Source organism: Poecile atricapillus, chromosome 20 (assembly GCF_030490865.1).
Source record: "Poecile atricapillus isolate bPoeAtr1 chromosome 20, bPoeAtr1.hap1, whole genome shotgun sequence".
Lineage (NCBI taxonomy): Eukaryota > Metazoa > Chordata > Aves > Passeriformes > Paridae > Poecile > Poecile atricapillus.
In genome coordinates, this window is record NC_081268.1 from 7,561,804 (window position 1) to 7,585,725 (window position 23,922).

Below are 23,922 nucleotides of genomic sequence, written 5' to 3' on the forward strand. Positions count from 1 at the left end.
AGAGTGCTCATTGCAGTGACCACTGTTCCTCACACTAATCACAGACATTTTATTACCTGTGCCCTGCTGGCTGTTTGTTGTGTTCACCTGTTGTGTCTCAGCTGATACAGGGGGTTGATTCCCCTGGAAGGTGGATTGGCTTTTTTTGTGTGGACAGAGCCTGATGTGGCAGAGCCTTGATCCCTGCCAAGGCCTCCTCACAAGCTCAACACATAAAAATGGTAATGGTAATAAAGGAAATCAAAGCAGGTCATTTTGCAGGGAAAGGGTTTTTGTGAGAGGTAACAATGATGACATTGTTACTACCACAGCTTTGATCCTGGTGGAGGGCTAGCCTGTTATTTTTAACAAAATAAAGACAAAGTTTTACATGCCTAGCTTCTCCACTTAGGTCCTGCAAAGCTAATTAAAAGATTTCAACTGATCAATTCTTTTGATGAAAAGTACCTTCTTTCCATAAAAATGTGGTCCATTTTTCATCTCAAAGCCAGAGGCTGAATCCTCAACACAACTATTGCTTGAAAAAATGAAATCTAATAAAAATATTTTGATTTTCAGCCAGAATATTTTTGGTTTCTTTTCAGGCATTTGGCTTTCAGATAAAAGCTGGAAAATTTCCAGGAAAAGTGAGGGGGAGAGCTTACTGGGATTTTGGGTTATTTTTTTCATATATGCAACAAAAGAAATAATTTGTATGAATCAAATTATTTTAACTAATAAGAATTTTAAAGAAAAGTAAGTCCTTGTTCTCTTGAAGAAAATATGTAAAGATGATGAAGAATTAAATATTTTTTTGGCCTTGAAAGTGATGGTACATATTTTTTGGACCATGCTATCACTGCCAGAGGCAATGTATTCATCAGTGGCTCATCTATCAAATCAGAACAAGCGCCATTCTTCTCATTAGGAGAGTTATGTAGAATTGGCACATTCCTCCTCTGGTTGTGGCTTCTCTTCATTTATTAAAATCCAAGTTTCATGGGTTAAGGATCCAGGATGGCATTCCACCTCTTTAGACCTCTGACAGCTCCAGCCGTGTGTTAAGAGTGAACTGGATTTTCATGTGCCTCACCCATCAGAAGTTGAACTGTTAGGTAAATATTCCATCTCAGCTTTATGTCCCCTTCAGACATGCTTTGTTACATTCAGGTGTCTGCTGATGTTTATCAGTTCTTAACTGCTTCACTCCCAGATTCTCTCTGGTTACCATTTCAGAATCACCTGCTTTTGTCCCCTGTCTTCTATGATATTTTTTACTCTCTGCTTATATTCCCTGAAGGAGATTCTGAGAGAGGAAAGAAGGCAGCAAGGGTGGTTAGTTCAAATTAACTTTGTTATTTGCTCTTTCCTGAATTAATTCTCTTTACTCGTCCCCTTTCCCCTCCCCTTTTGCAAGGCTGCTGGAAGCTGAAGAGGCCCAACTAGCATTTGTTTGTCCACTGTACCTGCCTGCACACTGTGTTCTATTTGCAATCATCATCTATTCCTTCTAGAAACCAGGTCAGACAGAGACTTGCTTAAAGTGGGATCTTCTCCTGTCAGGTGTGCATCACTCTAGAGCACTGCCTACAGAGAGAATGGTCCTCGAGTGGGACAGATGTGCTCAATCCTCTCCAACAGTTGTGGCAAAGCTCTGCTGGCTAAAAAATGTCCAAAACCTTGTCTACTCAATTCATCAGAGCTGCTTTACCTCTCTGGTGGACTTGCTGTCTAAATAAAGAAGTTTCTGTAAATCCCGGGGATCCTGGTGCTCGTGAGGAAGGGTGGATTCCTCCAGGAGTGCTTTAGGTGTCAGATTTTCTTTCTTTAGGTGCAGTAGATGTCACCATTTGCTCCTGTTAAGATGGCCCTGCCTGGCAGCCTGAAATCTCCTTTTCTTTCTGCTGCAGGAGAGGAGGCCTTGACCATGTACATGGACAAAAGCCGCCTCGACAGAAAGTCAGGAAACGCCACCCAGAGCGTTGAAGCTTTGCACCAGCTCGCGTCCTCCTACTTTGTAGACCGTGATGGCACCATGAGGAGACTCCATGAGATCCAGATCTCTACCGGAGCAATCAAGGTACCACATATTGCCTTAGGAAGAGGAAAAAGATTGTCTGCCTTACATGGATTCTCTAGGGATCTGGGGCAGGACTTTGCCAGTCTGATGTCCTCTGTGATTGCAAGGTATTTTGTTCCCAGGGTTAGTTTTTCTCTTATTCAGCTGAAGAATTGATTTCCCCAGGGCCACTAATGTCTGGAAAGAGGTGGAAATCCAGTGTGGTAGTTTTGTAGGGTAGGAGACTTTCACTAAAAGTGACAGTGACTTCTGGAAGGGAGAGAGGGAGCAGAGGACCCAGATCAGTGACGGAGGTTGGAATGGAGGTCTGTGAAATGAACAGCCCTGTGCCATGCAGGAGCATTTATCTCCTGGGGGTGTAAGGCTGCAAAACATCTCTCAGCTGAATTTGCTACAAGAAAAGGTGAAAAACTCAGTGTGGCATTACTGAGGCATCTGGAATGAAACGGACTGAGAGACAGCTTGGGGGTTGCAGCAGGAAGGAAGGGAAGCTGCTCAGAGAATACAAAATAGGGAAAATGGCTCTGCAAAGGCTGCCTTCTCTGAAAGCAATCATCCTACAGTGGGCAGGGATTTTATTGTTGCTGAGTTCACTCCAGGGAAGGTGATGTGGATGGAGTCGTCATTGTTAGCCATTTCTGAAAGGTTTCAGCTCTCGTTATTGTTCTGTGCTGTCTCGTGGCTGAGCCTGTTCCCTTCTGGATGGGAAATTGTATTGAGATATTGAAACAGTGACAGCAGATAATCACCCCTGGTGAATTCCAGAAGGGCAGCTCTCCTGCGTGGCTGGAAACCAACAGCAGCAGCAGCACTGCAGGTCATCTGTGCCTCCATCCTTCCTCAGCACAGGGCTGGTGTTCACATCTGTCGTGGGAGCACCAGGCACCACTGTGGCCTGGCAATCCATCTCTGTTTCTTGCTTTCCAATAAGAGAAGCCAGGGAACAATTCCTCTACAGGCTTCTGATGTTCTCCAGAGGAGATCCTCTGTGAGAAACATCAATCTGCAGGATCCCATTGCCAAGCCAGAATAACCTGAGGTACCCTAAAGAAAGCAGCCACAAATCATTCTGATTTTTCAGCTCATGACTGCACCAAACATTAGCAATGTCTGTGCAGGGTGGGGCATTTTTTCCCAACTAGGGAAGACGTGCTTTAAACTATATCAACAGGTGACAAGGAGTCCTTGAATTAAAAGATTTAAAAAGCCTGGGGAAGGTGTGGTGCTGCAGTCCAAGGGAACATTCTCTCTTTTCTACATCCTCTGTAGGTAACAGAAACTCGGACCGGCCCCCTGGGCTGTAACAGCTACGACAATCTGGACTCTGTGAGTTCTGTCCTTCTGCAAAGCACTGAGAGCAAACTCCACCTGCAAGGTAGGGCCCAGGAGCCAGGGAAGGGGGTAGAAATGGGACAGGGTTACCCTTTTCCTGAGGCTTTCCCCCTATTCTCTTTGCTGTGATTCTGCTGTGTCTGGAAGTTCCCTGAAGCTTCTGGTGGCTTCACATGAGGCTGAGCTGAGCAGAGCTAGGGCTGGCCCCAGTGAAGTGCCCTCTACCTCTGAATTTTGGTGGACTTCTGTGTATGACACCCACACCAACACAAAAAATGTGACCTCTTCCATCAGTGTTGAAGGAGAATTCTGCCCACATCTCTCCATCCCTCCCGAACTGCTGATTTGTGTAAGAGGTTTGCAGATCAGCTTTCGGGGCTCTCTAATGACCATAATCTTTGGGAAAAGTCACAGAGGTTTTATTTGGATGCTAGAAGCCATGGCTTCAGTCCCAGATGGGGAGCTAGTCCAGAAGTCAACAGATAGAGGTCATGGCTGAATTAATAAATAAATACATGCTGGTTAGCAAGAAGTCAACTTGAGTAGAAGGAGGAAATTCACTGGCCATGTAATTTACAAAGGTTATTCCCAAGTTTTTGACAAAATAAGGAAATGTGGGATTTAATTGCTCATTTGCCCAGATGGTTTTATTTCTCGAATCCTTGTACTTGCACAAATTTTAATTTTTCAGATGAATGGGCTACATTACATCTTCCGCTTTGAGTATAATTTGGCAAGTGCTGTTTTAATCTTTGGTTTCACAGAAACTGGGTTTCATTTACCAAGTAATGTTGTGGATATAATATTATTGTTGTTATTATTTGCCTTTAAAAATAATAGGCAGGTTGTTTTCACTATGCTGGTGATTATCCAAATCACTGAGTTCTGGTTCTTACCTAATTAACAATAAGCAGTTTGAGGGGTTTTTTACACTGTGATGATAGCTGCTGGTAATGAAAACCAAAGGATGACACATGAGATAAGTGGGGAAGCAGCTAAATCAGCAGGCAGCTCGGGTTATAGGCAGACTAGTGGGTAAATCAATAGACCTGTATTGGTTATCTGATCCTACAAGAGAGGAGATAAACCAAGGGAGCAGGGAGGAGGTGGAGGAAGAGGGAAAAATTAGGAGAGCGAGGGGATGAGGCTGTGATCTCTGATGGGAGCAGACAGAGGGCAGCCACAGGTGGGTTTCATGGAGCTCCATGGCTGAGCCCAGGGCAGGGGGAGGCTGGAGCCAAGCCAAAGGAGACAGCGAGGGAAGGGAGGAAGGCAGGAGCTCTTCCTCATAGAACAGAGTGACCTTTAAAGCTCCACCTGAGTTTTCTACTTAATCTGGAGAGTGGTTCTTGGGATAATTACCCAGGATCCTTGCTCGGCTCTGAGAGGCCTCATTACGAATTAGTCACAGGGCTGCAGCAGGTAATGGATCGTGACCAAGTCTCCTCTGATCTGATTAGCAGCTGAACATGGGCTGCTGACAGAAATCCATGTTCCTGCCTTTGTGTCACTCCAGCTCTGAGCCTGGCTCAATAAAAGAGCAGCTTCTTCGTGACAGGGAGAATTTCTCTGTCTCAACTTGCTGCTGCCCAGCCCCAGGAGATGAGGTTTCAAAGCTGTGCCTCTGAGGAGAGACAATGGGTGCCCTGGTCTGGTTGACAAGGTGGTGATCAGTCAAAGGTTGGACTCCATGACCTTGGTGGTCTTTTCCAGCCTGGATGATTCCATGAACCCACGTAGGGTTTGGGCAGGTTGATTTCAGGGGATGATGGTGCAGAGTGTCTGAGGCTGGGCTTGTGGTCACTGGAACAATAAAGAATCACTAATTTATAAACCACTATCCTTGTGGGCCCAGCATACACTGGGATATATATATACACACATATATAAGTATGTAAAATATTGTGTGTATATATATGTACACATATTTATCACAGAAGGTCTCCCTTTTTTCCAGCACTCCCTGGAGCAGGATCCCTGTGGTGATGCAGGGCAGGATGCCAGAAGCTCTACAGCAACCCATTGAGAAAGGAGAATTTGTGTTCCCTGGACAAGTGTCCTGGGCAGAAATTGGAAATTTTGACTGAAAAAAAAAGCAACACTTTAAAAAAATTTCAGGAAATCCAAATTTCAGAGGCATGTTGAGTTATATCAATACAATAATTCACAGTGTATGTCAATATTGCAGCATTGCAATATTTCAGTGAGGTACAATCCCTCTGTGCTGTTCTAAACTGTGCAACAATAAACAGGAAATGTTGCATATCAGGTCATTTGCTACATCAAATATGGTCATATATAATAATACTAAACATAATGCATGTTATATACAATACTTATATAATATCAACTATATTTTATTTCAGCATTTAATATTATATTGTTGTATATGTGTAAATACCCTTATATATTATACTTATGTAACGACATAGAGAGATACATCATATACCTACATGTTACATATGGTAGTATAACATTAGAATTTACATTGCAATTACCATTAAAGCTTTTTCCAGGATGGGCAGAAAATTAATGGCAAGACAAAACATTTCAGCTTTTCAGTGCAGTGAAATGAGGGAGTATGAAAAAATACATTTAGAAAGCCAAAAGTGCTTTTGGAGTCAACATGCTCTCACAAAATGCTTCAATGGAAACTGCATTTTCAACAGAGAACTCTTCTGTGAAAAATGTTTCAAATAGCTCTAATTTAGAGCTGGGGAAATTTACCTCTTTTAATGCAGGAAGCCTTTTATATACAGTCTAAAGCCAAACATCTCTCTCTAATAGTTTTTCTCGGTGAATTAAGGACATGTTCCCTTGTCAGATACTTCACACTCTACCCGTAGTTATCTGAGATAAACCTATACCAAATCTGTGCTGCTCTTCATTTTTAAAGCAGAATTTAATGCTTTACAAAGTGGCAGAATTCCTCCTCTGTTCAATAAGTTACCTTCAAAACTTATATATTCAAGACAGCAGCAAACTCACCTTGTGCATCTGTTACCAGCTCCCATTCCTTGGGCCCCTGGCTTGGAATGAGGGATTCTCCCCATGGAAATGGTCCAAATATCCCAGTTTTTAAGACCAGCTTGCCCTTCTTCTTGGCTGTTGACATGACGTTGTTTCATCAGTAGACAACAGTGAAAGACTGAATATATATATATATACACATACACATATACATATATATATATATATATATATATATGTATGTATGTTGGGTTTTTTTAAACGTTCCCAATATCCAAATAAATTTCTTAGACAACACCACAGCATTTGTGATGTTTTATTAAGGTTGTGGATGGCAGCAGGGCTTTCCCAGCTAACCCAAGCTGCTCAGTGGGGCTGTTTTATTCCTTGGAATCGCAGCTTTCCTGCCTTACAGGGAACAACTGAAGCACCCAGAGCAGTGGTCTCGAAAGATTAATGCCACCTGTGCTTTACTGACAGCCATAACCCACTGAATTCCAGCAATATAGCCATAACCCACTGAATTCCAGCAATATTTAGTCCCTGGGCATGGATAGAACTACACATGAAAGAGAAGATGCCAGGACTGGGTGAGGCACAAAATCTCTTGCTGAGATCTGATCACAGAGATGCTCAAAACTAAAGCAAAACCAAAAAAAAATTGGTATGAATCTGCCCCTGTCTGGGGATGATGAGGAATCTGTGAATATTTATGTGTGTATACATAAAAGTACTTCTGTGGAAATAGGCACAGCTGTATTTCAGTAGCACTGATTTCTTCCAGGAGGGAATTCCTGGCTGGAAGATGTGAGGCAGATGTAATCCCAACAGGCTGTTTGAGAGTCAGGCTGCTGTGTTTGGAGAGCAGGGGCTGGATTTGGGGGTCACTTGAGCAAACACAGCTCTGAGGGTGTGCTTCTTGTCAAATGCTTCAGGCAGCTGATGGGCTCCAGCAAAACTGCTTTCCTGATGAAAGTTAAGTATTTATATAAGTGCTTTGTTGAGTTGGTGCTAAGTGTGCAGAGGTCTGATTGCCCCATAAACATGATATTATTTCTTACAAGAGGAGGTTATCCTGGAAATGTTATTGTTTTTTCAGAAACCACGAGTTTTATGGGCAAAAAGAGAGTATCCATGTGAAGCACTGCAGTGCTAAAATATGTTGTGTTTTGGAGATTACAGGGTGTTCATGTTTCATCTGCTGGGGTGCACAGTGGATGTTTCATACAATGGGAGGTGCTTTCCTTGAAACTTCAGTTTCTTTTTTCATACCTATTCCCTCAAGGAAAAAAGAAAAGAAAGGGAATATTTTATTTTAATATTTATAAAAGAAATAAAGGAAATAAAATATACTATTACTACTACTACTACTACTAAAATAATAATAATAATAGTAATAATAATAATAGTAATAAAAATAAATGAAATAAAAATCTCCAAAGCCAAGATAATTTTTAGCTGGGACCAAACAGCTTGTTGTGCTTTATCCAAGTTAAAAGAGAAACTATGGAGAACTTAAGAGCCTGAGGTAATTTGATCATATTCAAAGAGCCAGAGCAGGTTGCTCCTCCATGAAGCAGAGTGGAAAATGTATTCATGGGACTTGGACCATGAATGAAGAGTCAATGCACATCAAGAAGTCCAGCTCTGCTCTCATGTGAGCTTCAAAGCTCAGTGAGTACAGCTGCCTTCAGGCTCTCCAGTCCCTGTGTGAATCAGTTCTTTGTTAGCACTGCACTTCCATTCCATCCTGAAGGAAAGTTTGGGATCTGGCAGGTGGGACCATCACCAGTATCAGTGTGAGGATTTGACGAGGGACCACCCCTCTCCAGTGGTTGTTTCAGATAAATCATAAAATCCCTGAATGGGATTGGAAGGGATCTTAAAGCCCATCCCATTCCACCACCCTGCCATGGACAGGGACAGCTCCCACTGTCCCAGGCTGCTCCCAGCCCTGTCCAGCCTGGCCTTGGGCACTGCCAGGGATCCAGGGACAGCCACAGCTTCTCTGGGCACCTGTGCCAGGGCCTCACTGCCCTCCCAGGGAAGAATTCCTTCCTAATGTCAAAGCTAAATGTACTCTCTGTCAGTTTAAAGCCATTCCCCCTTGTCCTGTCGTTACAAGAGGCTGAGCTTCAGGACTTGCTGAAGACAGCAGGAAGAAATCTGAGCTTCTTTTGAGACACATCTCAGAAAAGTGACCTCAAAATGATGATCCTCTTCAGGCCAGTTTTGAGATGGTTGCAGGGATGCTGCACTGCTCAGCTCCTTGTGTGTTCCTTCCAGTCCCCAGCAGCAATGCAGAAAAGGCAGCAAGATCGATGCAGAAATAGTGTCTCTGAATGCCAGCCTGGAAATCCTTCCCTCTGCAGGTGCCACAAACATATTCCCAGCTGGAGGGTGCTCCAAGCTCGTCCTGCCTGGAGGCTGCCAGTGGGGCCAGGCAGAGGGACAGCTTGGTGCCACCAGGCATGGTGCTCAGCAGAGCAGGGGGAGAGGACACAGGGCTCCCTGGGGCTCCCACTGCCTCCTGAGCCCCCAGACCTGCTCCTCCAGAGGGACCTCATTACCACTGAGGTGCTTCTCTGCATCCAAAAGCAAAAGGGTAATGGGGTCCCAGGGTCACCACCTGCTGTTCTTCTCTTGTCTGAGGTGGACACAACCCATCAGAGACGGGCCTGCACTCCTGAAAGGGGTCACAACCCTTTTTGCCATTCCTGCACACTCTCATCCTCTGAATTATTGTCTGATTTTCATTCCACTCCAGTGAGCTGTCAGGCACGGATCTGGTAATTCAGCGCAGCAGAAACACAAACAGATGGGTAATTGACCCTCGTGCCTTCATTACACCGGGGTCCATAAACTCCTCCCGCTGCCACTGCAGAGTCCCCGGCCTTTCCCAAGTGGGGTCCCCTGAAAGGCTCACTCAGAGTCACCATCCTCTGCCTCGTGCAGCACAGACACTGACAGGGGCTGACAGGCAGGACTTGCCAGGTAGAGGCAAACAGCTGTGAATCCTCAGGGACATCCACAGGGAGCGGGGAGGAGGACGGGGTGGAAAAACGGCGTGCGCAGCACAAACACTGAAAGTGCCATTCCATCCTGAGCAAGGCTGCACCTACACTGCTGCCTGCACACATGGATGGATACACAAACACTTGCCACGAAGAAAGGGACAAGGGGATAGATCTCCCTGCTAATGTGAGTCTGCCAAGCAACACTGAAATCATCGGCACTAAATCCATTTGCACTTTTATAGGATTTGGCAAGTGGCCTTCCTAGCAGGGAGCAAGCTGCGAAGGCTCAGGTGCCCAACTCCTGTATTTATGCTCTGGGATCTGGGCACTTAACGCTGCAAGGGTCTTTTATAAATCCCCTCTCATGTTATTTTCCTTTCTTCTGTTTTCTGTTCCTTCTTATTTTCCCTTTCAGGGTGTATTTTCCTTTTTTCTGTGGTACCAAACCCATTTAGTGTCTCAAAACAGGTCAGAGCAGCATAATGCTCGTTGCTTCTGAACTAGCACTTGGTTTCAGCAGACAAAAACCACCACACCTGGGAATAAAGGAGGCTTTGCATTCAGGGCCTTTGTACTGTGCTGGGATCTGGGAATGGGATGAAAGGCTTTTGGGGAAGGAAGTTTCTTGTCACCCTTCTCCCACAGAGGAGATAGCCTCTGCTTTCAGCTAAATCACTGTTTGCCCTGGAGGGATGCATTTGTACCTTCCTTATTCACGACAGCTTTTAATTCTTTACCATAACTTTCCCAAACTGTTAATGAAACAGGTTTTGAAAAGAGGAACAAACACCCAGAATTACTTTTTTTAATCACTTTTTTTCCCCTCCTATAACCCTGTTGTTCTCTCTCCAGGTCTCCAGATCATCTTCCCTCAGTATTTACAAGAGAAGTTTGTCCAGTCTGCCTTGAGTTACATCATGTGCAATGGGGAGGGCGAGTACATCTGCCGGGACAGCCAGTGCGGCTGCCAGTGCTCCGAGGAGTTCCCGCAGTGCAACTGCCCCATCACTGACATCCAGATCATGGAGTACACCCTGGCAAACATGGCCAAGACCTGGACAGAAGCCTATAAAGATCTGGAGAACTCAGGTAACTGAGCAAAACTCGCTTTCTCAGTCCGTGGCTGGTCGTAAAAATCTTTTATTCCCTCAGTATAATGCTCTAATTCAGCTAAAAATAGAGGATATTGAACCCAACCCCAGGATCTCAGTGCTGAGGGTGTACCTTTTCTTCCTCTATTAAACACACAGACAGGAACACACACCACACATGAATTATGTGTACAGGGATATTTTCCTGCATACGTTTGGTTAAAAATCTGATTTTTCATACCAAACCATCTCCAAATCTCTCTTTTAATAGTTCTGTGGAGAAGCTTGCACAATATGGATGATGCAGAAATTGCTTTTCAGATTTGCATGAATGCTTTATTCTGCTTTGGTGAAAGCATTTCAGAGGGAGAGGAACACCCAGGCCAGATAACACCTCCTTTGAGGCAGGGAGGAGAAGGGAAATGACTCCTCTCTCCTGCAGGGCAGTGTCTGCTGCTGGGAACATTTCTCTTTTCCACTTTCTTCCCAGGTGAGGCTGGGGGTGTCAGTGGAGTTTGTTCTGTGTTGATACTGGTAGTGTGAGTAGTTTACCCAGAGTGGGTGTGTTGTACTCACAGGATACACACTCCTGAGGGCTTGAGGTAGCAAAGAGCAACTCTTGCAGTGAATTCTATCCTTTAGCAAGTGCTCTGCCTGCCCTGAAACCACACAGGCACCAAGCAGAACTTCACTGAACTTGTCCTTGTGCTGACTCTCATCTTTCAGTCTTAACCAGCCACTTTCCGACACATTTTCTTCAATGATTATTATCACAGCTACCCAGATCTCCATGTCAGGAAGGAAAACTGTTGAGAAAGGAGCCATCTAGCTCAATTCAAGAAGAGTTCTTCATAAGTTCTCCTTCTTCATGCTGAAGGTCACCTTAATCCCTTTAAAGGCTGAAATGCAGTAGCCTGTGATGTTTCCATGAAGGGCTGTTGAGGATTTGCTCATACTTCAACACTGCTGGTGTTTGTGCTGCTGCACAGATCCTTGTGTCCCCCTCCTGCTGTCACCCTGGTGCTCAGCTGGGCAGCCAGAGTGGGATTTCGTGGCCCAAGGCTAATGACCATCCTGACCAGACCCTCCATGCACCCTGGGGAGCCTGGGCTGGGTTGTTCCAGCAGCAGCTCACCAGCTAACGAGGTCAGATGCTTTCTGTGAGTTTCTATGGGTTCATGGATGGGGTGGGGAACACCAGGGCAAACCAGAAATGTGGATTTCAGGAGCTTTTGCCAGCTCAGCACTACACAAGTTTACAAGGATTACTGGTGGTGCCTGCCAGCACAGCTCTGCCACTGCTTATGTGTTACCAGTTAATTCTGGCACAGAATCTTCACAAAAGGTGCTCAAGAGCCACAGGTTGGTCTCATCAAACCCTTTCCCTTCCCAGGGGATCTAACCCAGGCACTGAGAAGGGAGCCCTATGGAGAGGGGAGTTCCAGCCCCACATTCTGTCCTTGCTGCACTCGATCCAGGCACAGGCTGGGGTAGATAATTACATTCAGGCTCCCTTCCCTTGAGATTTGAATGGGGGAAGGTGTTTTTCATTTGCCATGTTAAAGTGACATATTGCAATGCAATTTCTGCCATATTCCACCCAGGGCTGGAGGCTTTTCAGGGCTAGATGGAGTGATTATCTTTATGTCTAAAGCTGCTGCATCTGATTCATCACTTTGATGCATCATGCGTGAACTTATCCTTTGAGATGGAAGTTGCTATCACAAAAGACTGCAGTATTAGTGTTTTGCTTCTTTGTTTTAATAAATATTCCCAATAACTAGAGGATTTTCTTCATTATGAACAGCAGAGGAGAAATCTCTGATGACATCTGAAGGCTTTTCCAATAAAGTGGACTGAAAGGCACAGGAGTGCTCTGAAAGCAAATACCATTTTGCACAGGAAGCTGCTGAAAGTCCAAAACATTTGTATTCTGCTTCTGGTCTGTGCTGGATCCTCTGTTAATTTGAAAAAATCCTGCAGGGCGAATCAAGAGTTGCTGTGATTTGGAATAGTATCTTCAAAGTCAAGGAGGCTGCAGTGAACTGAGGCTGCTTTGAATCGGCTCAGGAGGTTTTTTAGCCCTGTGCTTCACTGCTTGTGGGTAAATTGAGAAAAATAACACTGCCTTATTCTTGGCATTTTAGAATGGCTGGTCAAAAAAATCTGTGATTGTGGATTAAAAAAGCCACAACTTTTAATTAAGTCATTTGGTGGAGTTTTATCTGTTAATTTGTTTGTTTATTCAAGATTATTGCTTTCTGATGTAAATGGGATTTTTTTTTCCTTTTTAACACTGGCAAAAGGAAAATTTCATCTGTGAAAGAGATGTCTGACCTGTCAATTCCCTGTGGTGCCACTTGTGCTGCTGAGTCATTGCCATGGGACTGCCTTAGGGAGGGGATGACTCTGCAGAAAGAGGGACCAAGCTGCATCACGGGAGGTGTAGTTCCAGCCATCAGCAAGGTTTGCTGTGCAGAGGAATAAAACAACAACAAATGCAAACAGACTTGTTAATTCATTGGAAATTCTCAGGGTTAAGAATGAACAATTCCCAGAAATGGGGAATATCCCCATCCATGCCACCGGTTTCCAGGCAGAGTTATAAAAAAAAATATAAATAATGAAGAAACTATGTTGGTTTTAAAGTACTTTTTGCATTTTTTTTTCCTTCATCACCCTAATTTTAAACAACCACATCCAGCTTTTATTTTGCCAGATTTGCTGCTCATTTGTTTTTCCCCCAACGTTGCACTGCGGTAGCAAAATGTGCACACTGCACCGAAATTCCTGCCTTGCCCGTCTCGATGAAAAATGTAGCACATTCATCATCAGAGGGAAAAGAGCCTGGGCTCCTGCACAAAAAGGCTTTTGAGGAAATTGATTTATAAGGGGCGGGAAGCAAACGCAAGGCTTTTACTGCTGAAAGGTACCCGGAGTAATCAGCATGGTCAACAGAAGCAATTATACGAGATGGTGGCTGCACAGCCCCGCGGAAAAGCACAGAGCAGGGTTTGGGGAGGAGAAGGGCACTGGAAACAGCATTAAAAACAGAGTGGAAACCTGAGAGATGACTAAAAAAAAAAATCTCTTGGTTATCTTAGGGGGGGAGGAAGACGAGCAGATGTCCCACAGATGTTGGTAGTGCAGTGACGATGATTATTTTTATTTTGGTAGTGCAGTGATGATTATTTTTATTTTGGTAGTGCAATGATGGTGATTATTTTTATGTTGGTAGTGCAGTGATGATGATCATTTTTTGGTTACACCGTGTGATGAGTAGGATGTGAACATCCATTTGCCATCCATGTCAGGATGAGACTGACTAATGTACAGATATCCTTTGTTAGGCAGCTTGTTGAACTGCAAGTTGATGAATAATAGGAAATCTGTTATGCAAATATCTTTAACTTGGTACTATGGGATGTAAATTATCTGGTCTGATTTTCTCCACTAATTCTATGGATTATTTCTTTATATTTGAAAAGATATCAGCCTTTACAAGCTCTCATTTTTCTTCTGAAAATAGGATGAAGGAATTAAAAAAAAAAAAAAAAAAGGATTGGGAAAGGATCAGAAATAATGGAGATATTGTAGAGGAAAAGATGGCTATACTTGTTGGCTTGTTTGGGAAGTTTATGGCAGGATTCTAGTCCAGTCCCCCTCTACAAGCAGGACCACAACCAGAACTAGGTCAGGTCAGCCTTGGTTTTATCTAAAATGAAAGATTTTTATACATCTCTGATCACGTTCCAGTGCTGCATTACCTCCAAGTGACGAAGTTTTTCAGTAAATCGTTTTAATTTCTCAAGCTGCTAACTTGTTGTACTGCTAACTTGACTTCCTCCTTGTTATAGCAACTGTCTCTCAAAAGAGGAGTTTTGTGCATATCTGTGAGCACCTTTTGAGCAGTTGCTGCTGTAATTAAATATCCCCTGGCCTCCTCTTTAAACCAGTGCAGCTCCCCACAGCTGACTTTGCAGAACTTGTGCTCAGGCCCTGGAGCAACTCGGTGTCCCTCAGCTCTGCCCTCCCAGCCTGTTCATCCCTTTCAGGTGGGTCCCCTGGGTGGAGCAGTGCCAAGAAAAGGAGCATTTCAGCTTCCCCAGCCAGCTGGATTCAGCCAAATATGAAGTTTTTTTCTAGTGAGAACAGGATGTTGACCCAGCTCAGCCCCCAGGACCTTCCTCAGCTGATGGTGCCCATCCTGTGCTGACACGTGGGGCTTTTCTCTCCTGGTACAAAACATTGCTCTTGTCATTATTGCATTTTATGGAGTTCTTATTGTCCTCCTCATTGCATTTCTCAAGGTCTCACTGTGTCAAATACGGTTTACTAGCATCAAAAATTGAGTTATTTTCCCCTGAGAAAGTTGGAATCATCTGTTTTTTCCCAACTGAGGATGTCCCAGCCTGGTAATCAGAGTCTGAACAAACCACCCTTCTCAGGTAGGAAGGGCTGACCATAAACAGAAACAGCATCAGGATTTCTGATTGTGATGAAAAATTACCTCTCAAACAAACCCTGCATAACAGTGTTTTTTTTTTCATTAGCAAACAAAATAAAATGGAAATAAAGTGATCAAAAAACAACAAACAGAACAAATAGCAACACTGAGCAATATATTTTTCGATCAATTGGATTTGTACCCTTTGGCTAAAATTGACACCTTTTGTTCTCACCCGAAACCTGCAAACTATTTTCTTTTATTTTCCTCATTACAAAATGCAACTCATTTAACTTCAAATGGAGTTAAATGAGAGGTAAGAATCAGTATGCTCTTTTTAAAAAATGCGAAAGCAGGACATTTTAACAACATCCATACCTTTCCTCTGGGGAATTTTTAAAGCTTTGTTTTTCCCCCCTTTTTTTTTTTAATTACGCAGCAAAATGCTTTGCCTTCAACAACAAACAGCATTTCAGGAGCAGCTGAAAAACAATGTAAATGAGAACTCTTTAACTGACAATGATTACAACTCCCAGCTTTTTGTTTACAGCCCTTAGACTATAACCTCATATTCCAGGGAATTTCTCTCTTTTTTTTTTTTTTACTTCTCCACCCTGTACACTTCAACTTTGTTGTTTCACCTTGATATCATAAACCATATATAAACCTATAAACCATAGAGGGTTTTATTCCTAAATGGGAGCAGCAACAGCCATGGAATTTGTGTCTTCCTGGGGCAGAATGACAGACTAGTTACTGATTTACCTTTAACTAAAGGACATCACCTTCCCCTGGCAGAGCTGAAGAACTCTCATTCCTCACAGCTCCTTCTCCACCCTGCTAATGAAAATCTTTGTAACTGTTACCGCTCGGAAACCGCCGTATTTCTCCCCATTTCTTCTGTGTGTTGCAGATGAGTTTAAATCCTTCATGAAAAGGCTACCTAGCAACCACTTCCTGACCATTGGGAGCATCCACCAGCACTGGGGGAACGACTGGGACCTGCAGAACCGCTACAAGATGCTGCAGAGCTCGCTGGAAGCCCAGCGCCAGAAGATCCAGCGCACTGCCCGCAAACTCTTTGGCCTCAGTGTCCGGTGTCGGCACAATCCTAACCACCAGCTGCCTAGGGAAAGGTACCTCCATCCTTCCCTGGGCATGGGGGAGCTGGGCTGGGGGGCTGGAGGAGCTGAGCTCGGGCCCAATCCCAACAGTGTTTGCATGTAGGGTGTGTTGGCATGGATGTTTGGGGGAAACGGTCAAATCTGAAATTTCTGGAGGTGTGGGTAACTTTTGTCGCATTCCTGACTACACTCACATCCCCTCTGTGTGGTTTTACCTATCCAGGGGAAGGGCATCACTTGTTCCCTGTTCCCAGCATTGCCAGGGGACCCCGTGTCCAGTGAGCAACAGTCAGAAAACACTGTAAAGTAATTCTCACTCAGAGCTTGGCCTGTACATCACACTTATTTTCACTTTAGAATCATGGAATCATTGAGGTTGGAAAAGACCTCCAAGATCATCAAGAATATCAAGAATATAAACATATTAAATATAAACAGAACATGTTTAGTCTGTTCTGCAGACTAAGCTGCTTTTTTGTGGTTTTCCTCAAGATCCACAGCTGAGTTTTCAGCCTCCACTTGTGGAGCACAAGGTGCTTCGGCCCATGTTTGGATGGTGCTCCTCAATATCTCCAGAGTGAAAGGAGAAGCTTTAGTTTCACTTGGAATGCATCACATTTCTGCTGTGAGATGCAGCGTGAACCTGTAAAACCTCACTGAGCAGAAGCCTTGCAAGGTTATTACAGGTGGAGAGAGCAGATTTTCCATTACTGCTACAGCAACTATTGATATCTAATAATCCACTCCTGCTGGCTCCTTTCAGCCCTAACCTGTAGCTGGGTTTGCTTCAAGTCATTTTTGGAGACTTGCATTTCTGGATTTTAATAAACATCTCTTGCTGTGCCTTTCTACATTGTCTGGACTGAAGCAATACTGAAAATCCTGGGGGAAAAAAATAATAATGAGTCTGAGTGCCTTTTCTTCCGTGCTTCCTTTGGAAGGGTCAGGCCAAGTTAATATTTGAAGAGAAACTGTTTATCCACTTCCTTCATTACCTAAATATTCATTTTCAAGACAAAATTGACAGACTGACTGCTGTCTACTGCTCTCATCCAGCTCCTTGGCTGCTGAACATGCTGACTTTTCATTTCATCACTGTGCAGCTCAGAAAACTCTTCCAGGGCTTAACACCTCTTTAATTACCAAGGAATCTCATGTTTCTAGACAAAGATTTGATGGACTTACTAGGGATGAGGAGAAATATCTATTAAATGTAAGAGATTATGAAATAAAGTCCTTGGAGAGCTTCCTAAACCTGGTCCATCCCTGCCAACTGGCTGAGCTGTCCTGACCAGGTGGAGAGCTGGAGGAGCCACAGGCGTGCCCAAGGTGGAATTTTTTTAATTGTGCCATAGCAACAGCTACAACAACAACAAAGTGAAGCAGCAGTGAGGAAATCTCCATCCAATCACGTTGCTCCAAAACATTCAGACAAATATGTCTTCAGCATTTATCATCTATTTTAAAAACCCAGCCAAGCAGAAAGGGAGCCTCCAACAACTACAATGAAATCTGGGGGAAGGGGGGTGGAATGGATGATGGCAGATGGGTTTTTAACTGACTGATGTGCTTGATTTGTTTAAGTCAACATCAGCAGGCATATTATCATTTCTTTTCTTGTTTGTCATTCTGCATCTGCAGCTAGGCAGGGGAGCAGTGTGGTAGGAGCTCTGTAGTGGAAGAGGTGCAGCCCATCTTTCTCCTCACAGAGCTGGGAAATACTCTCATTTTCTAATTGTTGCTGTACAGAATGACAGAGGATTATCAAGCATGCCAGTGGCTTTGAAAGGATGGCATGGTTCTATTAAGAGCAAGCCTCTCTTTAATACACATAATTGTGAGCCTGCATTATACATTCAAAGGCAATGTAAAAAAAAAAGAAATGAGATTGCTGTTGATTGTCCTCAGGGAAAGAAAGAGGTGGTGTTTCCAAAAGGAAGATAAGAAAGGAAGAGTAGGGATCCTGGCAATTAGGCTGATTCTCCATGACCCTTTGCAATGGCTAGAAATATTCATATCTGTATATCTAAAATAGATATCTAGATATCTATATACCTATATATCTATATTTTTCTTATAGATATATAGATAAAGGTATAGATATATAGATATATAGATATTTAGATATATAGATATATAGATATATAGATATTTAGATATATAGATATTTAGATATATAGATATATAGATATATAGATATATAGATATATAGATACTGATATATTTGGTCTGTACCTCTTTTGTCAAAACCCAGGAAAGTTTAAAATTTAAAACAGAGTCAAGTCTGTTGGTTCAAAAAGGAGACCACTCCTCAGTTAATAAAACTGTGGTGTAGCATGCTTACCTGTAGTTTTATTTTAAAGCACTGGATGTAAAATAGAAATAACATTCAATGGAGAGAGGGGTTATACATGTTCTGGCCTTCAGCCAAAATACATCTCACAGCTGCTGAGAATAAAAATAGCATTTTTTACTTCACTGTTCTGTACAGAAAATGCAAAAGTAACCCCAGAGCAGCTAGCACTGGTTGGAAAGGTGAGTTTGCAAAGGAAATTTTTTAAATGCCTGCCTTTTTTCCTTGCAAATAAAAACCAAAAATCTGTCTGGCTCCCTGTTCCCAGCATTGCCAGGGAACCCCATGTCCAGTGAGCAACTGACAGAAAACACTGCAAAGTAATTCTCACTCAGGGCTTGGCTTGCATGTCATATTTATTTTCACTTTAGAATCATGGAATCCATGAGGTTGGAAAAGACCTCCAAGATCAGTGAGTCCAGCCTGTGCTTGGTCCTCATCTTGTCACCACAACCAGAGCAGTGAGTGCCACATCCAGGAGTTCCTTGGACACCTCCGGGGGGGGATTCCCACCACCTCCCTGGGAATATTTTAAATTAAAATCAATGGCTACTCTGGTACTGATTTTCAGCTGTTAAACAGTGGATCTTTCCAGCATCCTCCTGCTCTGACACCTCTTAGGTACAACGAGCCTGAGCCATCAGAGGGGTGTGTTTTAAAAATTTACCTCTTGTCAGCTGAAGGGCTTTGCCTGGTCCTGTGTATATTCTTAACCTGTCCCAGTTGCAAGAAAAAATGGGGTAATTTATACCACTTTACTTCTCTCTCACTCTCTCACACTTCCCATTGTCATGTTTGCTGTTGATGCCCAGCTCTGCCCTGGATTCTGCATTTTTATTTAATTACATCCTTTATTGCTGCCATCAGCAGATCGTGGGTATCTCCTGTTTCATTTTCTTCTTGTTTTTTGTTAGTCCTACTTGTGCCTTTGCTGAAAGCTAAGACACACACACAGAGCAAAATCAACCTCCCATCCATCCTCCACAAAGTTCATCTGGGGAACAGGAAATTTACTGGTGTCCATTGCAAGATATCAGCTGAGGTTTCTTTCCCATTTTGTTCTGCTGGCTGTTAGTATAAAGCAGGACAGAAGTATCCAGTGATTTCTTTTTCCTAAGAGTGAACACACCCAAAATGGACTGAATGTGATCACCTCACTCTGATTTGTACTGTGTCCCCTGCTATGGCCTGGCAGTCCTTGGCCCAGGAACTCAGGGGCCTTATCAACACCTAAAACCTGTGTGAAGCATCAATCCAGCGCTGCACAAATCCAGGTGCTTTTGACTGCCTTTCCAAACAGGCAGCACAAGGCCTCAGATGGGTGAAAGCATATTTGTCTTGTTGAAAAGTGAGCAAAAAATTCACCTGTGAGCAGAAGGCAGCCTCAGCCCCCTGGGATGGTTTGGAAGTGCTTGCTGCTGGCAGCTTGTGGCTTTTTGCAGCCACACTGCGCTGTGCTGTCCCCTCTCTGCCCAGTCAGAGCTGTCCCAGGAATTAAGAGGAGCCCTGTGCACATTTTTGAGGGGCCAGGGCTGTCACTGTCTCCCTCCACAGCAGATATTTATGGAGGTCACTGCCTTGCTCCCAAGCTTCCCAGCAAACCTCGTCCTTTCTGCCAGCAGAAGAGCTCCTCTCGGCTGGGAATAGGGGAAAGAGACCCTGGCAGCCCTGTAGCTCAGGGAGAATGTGAAAATTATGTTTCCACACCCAACACTTCAGAATTTTTCTTCTAATGCCCTTCCTTTTTTCCTCATCCTGTCTGTTTAACTAATTTTCTTCCTGCTTTTCATTCCTGCCTGTTCTCTCTCAGTTGCTGCTGTTGCAGTTTTTCCCTTCTTCACTCATTACTCCTGCCCACTGTTTCTCTCTCATTTTTCCTTTTACCTGCACATTTTCTTCTCTTTCTTCCCCAATCTTTCTGCTTCTGCTCCTTGATTATTTCTTTCCTTCCAGTGCTTTCTTCTGTTTTACACTCTCATCCCTCCACTCGCTCCCTCCCCCCAGTCATCTTGCTGTTCTTTGCTGCTGTATCATTTAATGCCTTCTTTGATACAGCCTACAGCTTAATGATTATTCGGAGGTCAGGCGATGCAGGTGCCATGAATTTCACTAATCCAGCTCTGAGAGCCTCTGTCCATAATCACTCCTCTCGTTCTACAGGGGCTGAATCCTAATTTGTCATTAGCCAGTCCTCTCACTGCAGCACTACCGAGAACTTTTTGCCCAGAGGAGACAATGAAGTATTCATTAGCCAGGGGGGAGGCGGAGGGGAGGGAGCAGCGGCGGCACAGAGGGTTCTGCTGAGAAAGGAGTCGCTGTACCCAGCTTTCCTGGGGCAGTGGGAAGGGGGAAAAGGGGGAAACCAGGCAACAGGGCAAGTGGGTTGTGCAAAAAGTGAATGTGGGTTGCGGTGTCGTTTTCTAGGAGTCGTTCCAGTGCTGCAGGATGTGGAGTTGAAGGTGCTGATACAGCAGCGTGGGAGTGATGGGGCTCAGGGGTGGGTGAGTGGGGCTGATTTTAAGGGAGAGACTCCAAGAGGTGGTTAATTAGCAGCAGTCTTTTGGGGTTTTTTAAAGAGGAATAGTTTTAGCAGCTTTGTCTCCATGCATCCTGGCTTCCACCCTCTTTTCTGCTGTTCTGAGCTCTGCACCATGAGCAGAGGTTGCTGCTTGCTTTACCTTGTCCTGTTATGGATCTGTTTTTTAGAGGGTGGGGTCAATTGCCAATGACCTGAAGAGTTGTGTTCTCCTGCTAGACTGGGAGCTCTGCTGACCTTGTGATGTCTGATAGCCCCACAGCCTCTGGCATGGCTTTATCAGCTCCATTCCCATGGCACTGTGGCACTGCTGGGATCCCTGGCAGGACACAGTGCTGCTCTCAGCTCCTAGTGCAGAGTGAAGAGAGAGAGCTCAGATGAGCGTTTCTAACTGGTAGCAATTTCTTAGAAGTCTTTTTCTCATCACCAAAGGAGTAAACAGCAGATGAAAGATTCAGCCTAGAAATAGACTGGAATAGCTCCCAGATGCCATGGCAGGGCATCGATGTTCCGAGAGCTCTGCCTCAGACACATCCCTGAAAACACTGTAGCTCCAGCAAGATGTCAACAGGGAGTCCCTGTGAGGCCTTACAGTGCTAATTCTTCCTTCTCCCCACCTGCAGGACGATACAGGAATGGCTTACCCGAGTCCAGTCCCTGCTGTACTGCAATGAGAACGGGTTCTGGGGGACCTTTCTGGAAAGCCAGCGGAGCTGCGTTTGCCACGGTGGCACCAGTCTGTGCCAGCGCCCCATCCCCTGCATCATTGGGGGCAACAACAGCTGTGCCATGTGCAGCCTTGCCAACATCTCCCTCTGCGGCTCGTGCAACAAGGGCTATAAGCTTTACCGAGGCCGCTGCGAGCCCCAGAACGTGGACTCGGAGCGGAGCGAGCAGTTCATCAGCTTTGAGACGGACTTGGACTTCCAGGACCTGGAGCTGAAGTACCTGCTGCAGAAGATGGACTCTCGCCTGTACGTGCACACCACTTTCATCAGCAACGAGATCCGCCTGGACACCTTCTTCGACCCGCGGTGGCGCAAGCGCATGTCCCTCACCTTGAAGAGCAACAAGAACCGGATGGACTTCATCCACATGGTGATCGGGATCTCCATGCGCATCTGCCAGATGCGCAACAGCAGCCTAGACCCCATGTTCTTTGTCTACGTCAACCCGTTCAGCGGGAGCCACTCGGAGGGCTGGAACATGCCTTTCGGGGAGTACGGCTACCCGCGCTGGGAGAAAATCCGCCTCCAAAACAGCCAGTGCTACAACTGGACCCTGCTGCTGGGCAACCGGTGGAAAACCTTTTTTGAGACCGTCCACATCTACCTACGCAGCCGGACTCGGCTGCCCTCCCTCCTGCGCAACGAGACTGGCCAAGGGCCTGTGGACCTTTCCGACCCCACCAAGCGCCAGTTCTACATCAAGATCTCAGACGTGCAGGTCTACGGCTACAGCCTGCGCTTCAACGCTGACCTCCTGCGCAGCGCGGTGCAGCAGGTCAACCAGTCCTACACGCAGGGCGGGCAGTTCTACTCCTCCTCCTCCGTCATGCTCTTGCTGCTGGATATTCGGGACCGAATCAACCGCCTGGCGCCTCCGGTGGCCCCGGGGAAGCCGCAGCTGGATCTGTTCTCTTGTATGCTCAAGCACCGCCTGAAGCTCACCAACAGCGAGATCATCCGAGTGAACCACGCACTGGACCTGTACAACACCGAGATCCTCAAACAGTCCGACCAGATGACAGCCAAACTCTGCTAACCCTGGACTTAGCAATGGACACCTTGGTGATCGATCCTTTTGCTGTATAAAAAAAAATAAAAAATAAAATAAACACACACAAAAAAAAAATACCCAAGAAAACCAAAAAAAAAAAAAAAAAAAAGAAAAAAAAAAGAAAAAAGAAAAAATAAAAAGAAAGAGGAAAAAAAAAGTAAAAAGGAAGAAGGAAAAGCGGGGGGAAAGGAAAGAAAAGAAAAAGGGGGAAAAATAAGATTTGTAAAATGTAATTAATATACAAAAGAGGAAAAAAAAAGAGGAAATTCTTCATTTGTTGAAAACTAAACCCGTTCTAGCAGCTGTATAAAACTGTCAGGCATGTTTGTTATTTCTATAATCCGTCATAAAAGGGTAACACCGTACTCTCTCTTGACCTTGGGGGTGTTGCTTGCGAGTCCTCAGGGGCAGCAGAGGAAATAAAGGGAGGAGCAGAGAGAGGGGCAAACTTCTGTACTGAACTGTCGAGTTTTCTGCTATGCAGGTGCCAAGACAAAGAGACATACAAAAAAAAAATCAAAAAGTCAAAGCAAACAAACAAACAAGAGTTATATGTAAATGTAAAAGAGCTACCATTATTCCTATAGTGGGAGTAAATGGTTAAAGATAAAAGATATTTCTTTTCTGTTGAGATTTATGCCAGCTTTATGTTGAGTTATTCCCGCAGCCTGTGCTGAGCTTTGCTGGAGGACAGGAGGGGATGGCAGCCCTTGGGGAGTAAAAACAATCCCTGGTGAGACCACACAGAAAAGGTGGAGGGTGGGTGCAGGGCTCAGGTGTCCTCCCTTTGGGATTTCCATCTTGTTTCACCAGAGGCAGAGGCTCAGCAGATGCTGGAGAATGGGAAGTGTTGGGTTGTTTAGCTTGAGCTGCAGCGTGTGCCCTGGGCACTGGGCTGGTGCTGCCTTCAGTGGTGCCAGAGGAGGAGCAGCACCTGTAAATCTTCACTCACTCATCTTTCAGGCCCTTCTACATAGTCCCTAAAGCAGAGAAAGCCAAAATCATAAAGGCAAAGCTGAGTTTGTCTTTCTGCCTCAGGTGCTGGGTTTTCCAGTAGCGCTGGGTAACCCTCATCACCACAAAAACTAAAGCACAATGCAAGGGAATACATTTCCAAGGAAACCTGGAGACACTGAAGGGTACATAGGTCATTTCTGTTCACTGGGAAAGGAAAAAAAAAAAATCCTTTTTACTTTCTTATGTTTCTGTGGCTG

At 44.6% G+C, this 23,922-nt stretch overlaps 1 protein-coding gene across 1 annotated transcript in view; it reads left to right on the forward strand.

Annotated features, from left to right (window-relative positions):
• The window catches only part of BRINP1 (BMP/retinoic acid inducible neural specific 1), an 86,698-nt gene extending 63,943 nt beyond the window's left edge, over nucleotides 1–22,755 (forward strand). Inside the window, exons 4-8 of the mRNA XM_058853682.1 lie at nucleotides 1,890–2,059; nucleotides 3,329–3,434; nucleotides 10,231–10,467; nucleotides 15,830–16,052; nucleotides 21,553–22,755. Coding sequence (XP_058709665.1) covers nucleotides 1,890–2,059; nucleotides 3,329–3,434; nucleotides 10,231–10,467; nucleotides 15,830–16,052; nucleotides 21,553–22,693 — 1,877 coding nt within the window. The 3' untranslated portion in view covers nucleotides 22,694–22,755. The remainder of the gene's footprint in view (nucleotides 1–1,889; nucleotides 2,060–3,328; nucleotides 3,435–10,230; nucleotides 10,468–15,829; nucleotides 16,053–21,552) is intronic.
• Nucleotides 22,756–23,922: the final 1,167 nt, after the last annotated feature.